This window comes from Babylonia areolata, chromosome 14 (assembly GCF_041734735.1).
Source record: "Babylonia areolata isolate BAREFJ2019XMU chromosome 14, ASM4173473v1, whole genome shotgun sequence".
Classification (NCBI taxonomy): Eukaryota; Metazoa; Mollusca; class Gastropoda; order Neogastropoda; family Buccinidae; genus Babylonia; species Babylonia areolata.
The window spans coordinates 36,348,421-36,358,420 of NC_134889.1; the positions used below are offsets into that span (position 1 = coordinate 36,348,421).

General features: G+C 46.9%; 1 protein-coding gene across 1 annotated transcript; it reads left to right on the forward strand.

The window, feature by feature from the left end:
- The first annotated feature begins 2,524 nt into the window (after nt 1-2,524).
- On the forward strand, nt 2,525-6,433 carry LOC143289703 (uncharacterized). Its single transcript, XM_076598752.1, has 2 exons — nt 2,525-3,746; nt 6,357-6,433. The coding sequence occupies exons 1-2, from the start codon at nt 2,525-2,527 to the stop codon at nt 6,431-6,433; spliced, it is 1,299 nt and encodes a 432-aa protein (XP_076454867.1).
- The last annotated feature ends 3,567 nt before the right edge of the window (nt 6,434-10,000 follow it).

Here is a 10,000-nt window from a genome sequence, read left to right on the forward strand (position 1 = left end):
ATTCATTTCTTTCATTATCAATGGTTGTTGTACGGTGTAGTGTTTGTGATTTGGGGGGGGATTCATTTCTTTCATTATCAATGGTTGTTGTACGGTGTAGTGTTTGTGATTTGGGGGGGGATTCATTTCTTTCATTATCAATGGTTGTTGTACGGTGTAGTGTTTGTGATTTTGGGGGGGATTCATTTCTTTCATTATCAATGGTTGTTGTACGGTGTAGTGTTTGTGATTTTGGGGGGGATTCATTTCTTTCATTATCAATGGTTGTTGTACGGTGTATTCTATCTAACCCTGCTCGCCATCACTAATGAGCCCACTACGATTACTGCTGAACAGAAAAAGGTGCAATGCGTGTCACATACCATTGTCATTGTGGAGTGCTTCCATTTTCTCGTCAGTTTCAAACCGCATGATGGACATGACCGCCAAACCCAGCCCAGACATTCGGTTAAACACTAATAGCAGTTTAAACCTTAGCTTCGTTAGAGAGAGAGAGAGAGAGAGAGAGAGACAGAGACAGAGACAGAGACAGGGACAGAGTGAGAGACAGACAGACAGACAGAGAGAGACAGAGACAGAGAGAGAGACAGAGAGAGAGGGAGAGAGAGGGAGAAGGAGAGAGAAAGAGAGAGAGGGGGAGAAAGACAGAGAGAGACAGACACACAGAGAAAGACAGAGACAGAGAGAGGGAGAGAGAAAAAGAGAGGGAGAGAGAGAGAAGGGGGAGTGAGAGAGGGAGAGAGAGAGGGGGGGGGAGATATAAAGAGAAGGAGAGAGAGAGGGAGGGAGAGAGAGGGGGAGGGAGGGAGAGAGAGGGAGTGAGAGAGAGAGGGGAGAGAGAGAGAGAGAGGGAGGGAGAGAGATAGAATGAGAGAGAGAGACAGACAGACAGACAGACAGAGAGAGGGAAAGAGAGATTGAGAGAGAGAGGGAGTGAGAGAGAGAGAGGGAAAGAGAGAGGGAGAGAGAGAGGGAGTGAGAGAGAGAGGGGGAAAGAGAGAGGGAGAGAGAGAGGGAGTGAGAGAGAGGGGGAGAGTGTGAGAGGGAGAGAGGGAGAGAGAGAGGGGGGAGAGAGAGAGGGGGGGAAGAGGAAGAGTGAGAGAGAGAGGGGGTGAGAGAGAGGAGAGGGAGAGAGAGAGGGAGGGAGGGAGAGAGAGGGGGAGATAGAGAGAGAGAGGAGTGAGAGGTGGGAGAGGGAGAGAGAGAGGGAGTGAGAGAGATAGAGGGAGAGAAGGAGAGAGAGATGGACGGAGAGAGAGAGGGGGGAGTGGAGAGAGAGAGAGAGAAAGAGGGAGAGAGGGAGAGAGAGGGGGGGTAGAGAGAGAGAGAGAGAGGGAGAGAGAGAGAGAGAGGGAGAGAGAGAGAGGGGGTAGAGAGAGAGAGAGATGTTGAGGGAGAGAGAGAAAGAGAGGGGGAGAGAGATGGGGTGGAGAGAGAGAGATGTTGAGGAAGGGAGAGAGAGAAAGAGAGGGAGAGAGAGAGAGGGGGGGGATTGGGTGGAGGAAGGTGTGGAGGTTTTGGAGAAAGAGAAAGTGATGGAACAAAAGAAAGTGGTCCAAGAGTAGGGATGTGGTGAGAAATGATTAGGGCGTTTTACTGACTTACCATCTTTTCAAGCATGATAATCCACACATCAATCGGACCGCCGAGTTTTCTTCAAGTTTTGTCAGTATATAAAGCACAGTATAATGTACGCTGGGACAACAAAAACTTGCAAAAACCGACACTTTGTGAAATAAAAGAAAAAAAATCTAATTAAACCTGCATGGACTACGCACTGTTTCCCTGCCCTAAAAACAAGATGTTACACCTATATTTTTCGTTGATATCAGTTGGTATCATTTTTCATTTTCCTGTAATTTCAAAACAATAGCACGTGTGTTGTTGCTGTCTTGTTTCTTCGTTCTCTGGGACTATTTTCGTAGTCCATATCAAAATTAGGATGGACGGGCATTACTGGTCCTCATCCACCCCTAAATCTCTCACGTGTTGGCTCCAAGCGCCACACCCCGGTAAACCGCTTCAGTTGGCGGGGGTGGTGTTTACACTGCACCACTGGGCGGAAGAGCGGCGACAGGTGGCCAACGACCAGGGCGGAAGGGTCCCATGATGGACTCAACGGCTAAGTGTACTTGACCGAGGGCGTACCACACCATAATCGTGGACTACGGCTTGCGGTCTTGGCTTGGAGAGGAGACGGGCGCCGCCAAGCTTTACCAAGCCCACTGAAAGGACATAAGGAGGAAGAATCAGTTTTCCAAGCCGGATCGGCCGGGGCCCGGATTAACAACGACCGCGCGTCCCACTGACTCACTTCAGGGTGGGAGCGATAAGTGGGCTTCTGGAGTGAGAAATACCATCAAACTACCCACGCAATGTACAACCATCGGAACGTGGAATGTTCGTACCCTGTATGCCTGTGGTAAGCTCCATGAACTGACTCACGAACTGAAGCGCTACCGCTGGGATGTCATAGGACTGTCAGAAGTCAGATGGACTGGTTTCGGCGAAACGACAAGAGATGATGGACAAGATCTGGTTCTCTGGGGAAGAAAAGAAACACGAGTACGGGGTGGCCTTCATTGTACGGAAGGAAACTGCAGGCAGTGTCATCAGCTGTACACCCGTCTCAAGCAGACTTATTACCATCCGCATTTCTGCCAAGCCCCACAACCTGACAATCATCCAGGTCTATGCTCCAACGACAGACCATGGCGATGAGGAAACGGAGGAGTTTTACGAACAGATTGACTCCATCATAGCAACAGTCCCAAAGAAAGACATGCTGATAGTCCAGGGAGACTGGAATGCCAAGGTTGGCCCAGATGCATACCAGAATTGGGCAGGAACAACTGGTAAGTTCGGCATTGGGGAAACCAACGACAGAGGCCTCAGATTGCTAGTGTTTGCCAAAAGCCATCGCCTTACCCTAGCCAATACTCTCCACGCGCACAAGCTGTCCAGAACCGCAACCTGGCACTCACCAAATGGGCAAGTCCACAACCAGATAGACTTCATCCTGACCCCACAACGCTACAAGTCCAGTATCAATAAAGCCAACACAAGGACGTTCCCAGGAGCTGATATCGGCAGCGATCATGATCTTGTCCTGGCAACCTTCAAGCTCAAGCTGAAGTGCAAGCGTTGTCCAAGGAATCCCCGTATCCGCTTTGACCTAGAAAAGCTGAAGGACCCCGAAATCGCGGATGTGTTCCAGGCTCAAGTAGGCGTGAAGTTCGCAGCCCTCAACTTAATGGACATCGACGTAGACACCCTTGCTAACAACATCAAAGAGGTGCTAACTACAACAGCTGAACAAGTTGTGGGAAAGAAGCGAAAAAAGATCCAACCATGGGTGACAAATGAGGTCCTAGATCTGTGCGACAAGCGGCAAGAACTGAGGAAAAAGAAACACTCTGGTAATGAAGCCAGGACGGAGCACCAACAGGTGAACAGAGAAGTCAGGACGAAGATGAAGGCAGCCAAAGAAAACTGGATAGAGGAGCAGTGCGAAGAAGTTGAGAAAGGCATGGAAGCAGGGAACAGCAAAAGAGCCTTTAGCACCCTCAAGACCCTCACTAAGACTAGCCAACCAAGATCAGCTGTCATCGAAGATAAGGATGGCATGCTACTGACAGATAGCGAAGAAGTCCTGAAGAGGTGGACAGAATACTGTGACGGCCTCTACAACTACCAGCTCAATCCAGACTCATCCATATTGCAGGACAACCCACGATCCACAGACAGTGAGGAAAATCTCCAAGTATTGAAGGAGGAGGTTGAGGCTGCAGTACAGTGTCTGAAGCCAGAGAAATCCCCAGGAGTGGACAACGTCCCATCTGAGCTTTTGAAGTACGGAGGGAAGGAGACCACAGAAGCACTAACAATGCTATGTCAGAAGATCTGGACAGAAAAGAAGGGGCCAACAGAATGGACCCAATCGCTGGTGATTCCTCTACCCAAGAAGGGCAACCTCAAGCAGTGTCAAAATAACAGGACTATAAGTCTGATTAGCCACCCAAGCAAAGTCATGCTCCGCATCATCCTCAGTCGATTGAAATCTAAGGCTGAGGAGCTGCTATCAGAAGAACAAGCAGGCTTTAGGAAAGGGCGGAGCACTGTCGAACAAATATTCAACTGTCGAGTCCTCATTGAAAAACATCTACAACACCAAAAGGACATCTTTCACCACTTCATCGACTTCAAGGAGGCATTCGATCGGGTGTGGCACAGTGGCCTCTGGCAAGTACTGAGAGGCTTCAACATGGATGAAGGGCTCATTCAAGTCATCCAGGCCCTCTACGAACATTCCAGCAGCGCAGTGCTCCTCAACAATCAACAAGGACAGTCGGAGTCAGGCAAGGATGCCTATTATCCCCAGTACTTTTTAACATATTTCTGGAGAGAATCATGCAAGAGGCCCTCGAAGACCACCACACTTCCATCACCATTGACGGCAGGCCAGTCTGCAATCTTCGATTCGCAGACGACATCGACCTCATGGGGGGCACTAACACCGAACTCCAGGATCTAACAAACAGACTTACTACAAGAGCAAGTGCTTACGGCATGGAGGTCAGCACAGAGAAGTCAAAGGTCATGGTCAACAGCACAACTAACATCAGTGCCAACATAACCATGAATGGTGAGCCCTTGGAAGAAATGACCAGCTTCAAGTACCTGGGAGCAACCCTGTCCAAAGATGGCACCTGCACAGCAGAAATCCGAAATAGGATTAATTCTGCAAAGGCAGTGATGGCCAGACTGAACAGGGTATGGAAGAGCAATATCAGATTCCACACAAAATTCCTGTTCTACAAGTCACTAGTGGTCTCCATCCTCTCATGGACACTGATGGCAGAAACAGAAAGAAGAATCCAAGCATTCGAAACCAAGTGCTTGAGGAGACTACTACACATCTCCTACAAGGAGCACAAGACCAATGACTATGTGCGGAACCTAGTTAGCAAGCTTGTTGGGCCCCACGAACCACTGCTGGCGACTGTCAAACGACGGAAGATGGCATGGTTTGGTCATGTCGTACGACATAACACCCTCTCCAAAACCATCATGCAAGGGACTGTAGAGGGAGGGCGCAGACGGGGGCGGCAGAGAAAGAGCTGGTCCGACAACGTCAAGGAATGGACCAAAATGACGATGCCAGATCTCCTCACGACAGCTGCCAACAGAACGGCGTGGCGAGCTCTGACATCTTCCTCATGTCCCCCCAACGACCTCAGGAATGAGTGAGTGATATCTATATTTAGAAGAGGGGATTCCCGAAATGACACACGTGCTTTAGGAGCTGAACGAACAACGAATACATTTTGTGTGTGTGTGTGCGTGCGTGTGTGTGTGTATGTGTGTGTGTGTGTGTGTGTGTGTGTGTGTGATTGTGTGTGTGTGTGTGTGTGTGTGTGTGTGTGTCTGTGTGTGTGTGTCTGTGTGTGTCTGTGTGTGTGAAGGGGGTGGAGGAGGGTAGTTAAGGAATAGATGTGTGTGTGTGTGTGTGTGTGTGTTTGTTTGTGTGTGTGTGTGTGTGTGTGTGTGAAGGGGGTGGGGGAGGGTAGTTAAGGAATAGATGCATGGTGTGTGTGTGTGTGTGTGTGTGTGTGTGTTTGTGTGTGTGTGTATGTTTGTGTGTGTGTGTGTGTGTGTGTGTGTGCGTGCGCGCGCGCGCGCGCGCATGTGTCTTCCCTCAATTAATCAAGCCACTGTCGTTCAGGAGACACAGACACAGACCGCGAACCTGCAAACAAACCCATCAGTTCCACAGTCGGCATTAATTAAATCAGCTTGCGACCTATCTAGTCGCCGAGTTCAGTTCTGCTTTCAACACACACCGAATCAATACTGCTTGACACGCTTACTCCGTTCTTGACACCCACTGACCGCAAATGGCATTCTGTCTGACGGCATGAAGTTTCCCCAGTGTGGCTCACAGCTCCGAAAGAAACAAAAGAAGCAAAATCGCAATTACGACTGTTAGTACATGTACTACTAACATCATTATTTTAAAATAAATAAATAAATGAATTTTTTTTCTCAAGGCCTGACTAAGCGCGTTGGGTTACGCTGCTGGTAAGGCATCTGTCTGCTTGGTAGATGTGGTGTAGCGTCAGTATATGGATTTGTCCGAACACAGTGATGCCTCCTTGAGCGACTGATAGTGATAGTGGTACTGATACTAACACCATCACTGACTTGATTAAATAGTAATCAAACAAAAATCTAGACCACCGGGCAGCATTCGACGGTACCTTCTATGTAATGGACAAGAACAAGCTAACTTTTTGCACCTTGAATGTTACGAAAAATAAAATAAAACAAATGGTTAAACGGTGGTGTGCTGGCAGAATCGGTCAAGCGTCGGACTTGTGATCCAGTGTTCACCAGTGACCAGGGTTCCAGTCCCCCTGCCGTGTTGACATAGTGTTGTGTGTCTTTGCGGGGAAACAGGCACTTTACTCTGACTTTCCGCGCGTTGTACAGGCGTGCACGTATGCTATGGCTAACCCCCCCACCTCCCCACGCCCCCACCCACCCCACACACACACACACATCAACCCCACCCCACCTCCCCACGCCCCCACCCACCCACCCCCACACACACATCAACCCCACCCCACCTCCCCACGCCCCCACCCACCCCCCACACACACACACATCAACCCCCCCCCCCACCTCCCCACGCCCCCCCCCCCCACACACACACACACATCAACCCCACCCCACCTCCCCACGCCCCCACCCATCCCCCACACACACACACATCAACCCCCCCCCCCACCTCCCCACGCCCCCACCCACCCACCCACCCCCACACACGCACACACATCAACCCCCCCCCCCCACCTCCCCACGCCCCCCCCCCCCACACACACACATCAACCCCCCCCCCCCCCACCTCCCCACGCCCCCCCCCCACACATCAACCCCACCCCACCTCCCCACGCCCCCACTCACCCCCCCCACACACACACACATCAACCCCACCCCACCTCCCCGGAAACGAGTCCTTTTGTTAAAGTGGTCAAATTGGTGATGCGCTATGGGGAGAAATGAGTAGGATATAATAAATAATTCTACAACATTGATAACAATAATAATGCTTATAATGCTGATAATAATATGATGATGACATTCCTACTACTACCACTAGTACTGCTTCACTACACCTGCGGAACTTTGACACGATCGTTAAAAACATAACTTTAAACAAAACTTTGTAGGAAAAGTCATTTTCCAAGATGATCGAGATAGAATGAAACAGTGGAGAGAGAGAGAGGGGGGGTGGGGGGGGTTAGTAGGGGTTTGGAGAATGATATGGTGGATTGGCAGAAAGACAATAAAAGAAGAAGAAAAAAAAGCGGTCAAAGTGTACGACTGCGGAAAGAACTAATGAGAAATCAAACCACAAGGATGACACTTTCCACAATGACAAACCGCATTTCATACCGGACCGCCGACTGCCATTTTTCTCTTTCGGTATATGAAGCTGGAAAGAAGCAAGTCTGCACAAAAGAGCTTGCAAAAACAAACCTGGTATGAAAGGAAGGCAGAATTACTTCAGCTGCAAAAACAGAATGCCATTTCTCTTGCTCTAAAGGTAGTGTATTATACTCATTTTTTTCGTTGATAAAAATTGATGTTTTTCGTTCGTGCAAAGGTAAAACTTGACAATAGCACATTTACGTTGTTGTCCTGTTTTATTTCGTCTTGGGGCTATTTTTGCTGTCCATATCTATATTTGGAAAGGGGAGTTTCCGAAATAAGACAGGCTGCAAGAGCTGTGGGATTACAAACGATCAATGCATCCTTCACCATTGATTGTTAATGTGTTCACAAAAGCATTAAAACGTTTGATTTTCAGTTAATTTCATTTCAACTCCATTCTTTTTCTCCCCGTCACTTGATATGACCGGAAAATAAAGAGAGAACACGACAATTTAAAAACAGACACTACATTATGAATAGTTTCACTTTCAGTTTCAGATTCTCAAGAAGGCGTCACCGCCTTCGGACAAATCCATATACGCTACACCACATCTGTTTGGCAGATTGCCTGTCCAGCAGCATAACCCAACGCGCTCAGTCAGGCCTTGAGTGCATGCTTATAATTCAGTTGTGTACCTATCAGATGTCTGACTGTGACCAGCAGCATAACCCAACGCGCTTAGTCAGGCCTTGAGTGCGTGCTTATAATTCAGTTGTGTACCTATCAGTCCCAGTAGATTTCTTCTGACGGAATTTCAGTTGCCAGAGAACAACGCTCTCGTTGCCATGGGTTCTTTTTTTTTTTAGTGCGCCAAGTGTGTGCTGCTGCACATGGGGACCTCGGTTTGTCGTCTCATCCGAATAACAAGACGTTCAGTTCGATTTTCCAGAATAAAGAGAGAGATCGAGGCAGAAATGTTTAACTGTTAAAAGGGAGAAGGACCAGCAAAAAAAAAAAAAAAAAAGTAGTTTGATGCTTCTTCAGTTACATTAAAAGAAGCCAGAATCCAGTCAGTTTAGAAAACAAAAGAAAAGTAAGTAGTCAAGTATTCGGAAGTGGATTAGAGATTGTATGACACATCTCTGTTGCATACGGAAACCCACCAGCCTGTCCGGACCACCTACCTATTAGCGTTATCATCTGGTATATGTACCGCACAGGATACAGCATTACTATGAAAGAGGTTTAAAGAAATGGCATGTGATAAAACCATTGTGAATTTTGTTATACTTTTTTCGATGGCTATGTTTCTTTCATATTCATAAGCAACATGTTATTCTTCTGCATGTTCTGAAAAATATTTATAGGTTTTTTTTGTTGTTTTTAATTTCCTTCCATTTTCAACGTAAACATATTTTTCAAACCTGTATCTGCCTTCTTCTGGTTGCATTTTCTATAATATTGTAAACGGAGATTTCCAAGATGACTCACGTGAATGTAATTATAACACACATATAATACGAATGTTTCTCTTCTTGATATGCTCATGTTTATGTTTCAGTGTCTCTTAGAAACTTTAAGGTTTTAAGACAATAAAAAGTATTCTATTCTATTCTATCCACATAGAGAAAGAAAGAGAGAGGGTGGGGGAAACCTGAGGGAGATATGGAGAGAGAAGAGGCAGAGAGAGGGTGGGGGAAACCTGAGGGAGATATGGAGAGAGAAGAGGCAGAGAGAGGGTGGGGGAAAGAGAGAGAGAGAGAGAGGAGAGAGAGAGAGAGAGAGAGAGAGAGAGAGAGAGAGAGGTAAAATTTGAAACAATATCACATGCGTTGTAATCTTCAAGCATTTCCTTCGTCCTTGGGCTATTTTTGCTGTACATATCTATATTTAGGAAGGGGAGTTTCCGAAATAAGAAATAGGCTGCAAGAGCTGTGAAAGTACAAACGATCAATGCACCCTTCACCATTGATTGTTTACGTGCTCATGGACCAAAAGCATTAAAACATTTAATTCTCATTTCATCTCTCTCTCTCTCTCTCTCTCTCTCTCTCTCTCTCTCTCTCTCTCTTTGTGTGTGTGTTATGATTACATCAATGCAAGTCATCTCGGGAATCCCCGTTTATGACACTCTTGAAAATACAACCAGAACAAGGCAGAAACAGGTTTTAAAATATTTTTACGTTGAAATCAATGAAATTAAAAGAATCATTCACATACTTTTCAGAACAAGCAACAGTATAACACATTTCTCATAAATATAAAATAAATATAGCAATAGAAAAAAACATAACAAATTTTACGCTAGTTTTATCACATGCCATTTCTTTAAACCTCTTTCATAGGTAAGGTGTATACTGTGCCGTACATATACCATATAATGTCTGGATATATCAAGTGGTCCGGACAGGCTGGTGGGTTTCCGTACATAACAGAGATGTCTTGTACAATCTCTAATCCACTTCCGAATACTTGACTACTTATTTTTTTTCAAATACCTTTTGGTTTCCAAACCACTGGATTTCTGGCTTCATATATTGTAACTGGAGTCGCAGCAAACTA

Excerpts from the sequence above, each read along its gene's own strand:
- LOC143289703 (XM_076598752.1), top strand. The coding sequence starts at position 2,525 with ATGGACAAGATCTGGTTCTCTGGGGAAGAAAAGAAACACGAGTACGGG. Across the intron at positions 3,747-6,356 it reads CAACCCACGATCCACAGACA|AATCGGTCAAGCGTCGGACT; the intron begins GTGAGGAAAATC and ends GTGTGCTGGCAG.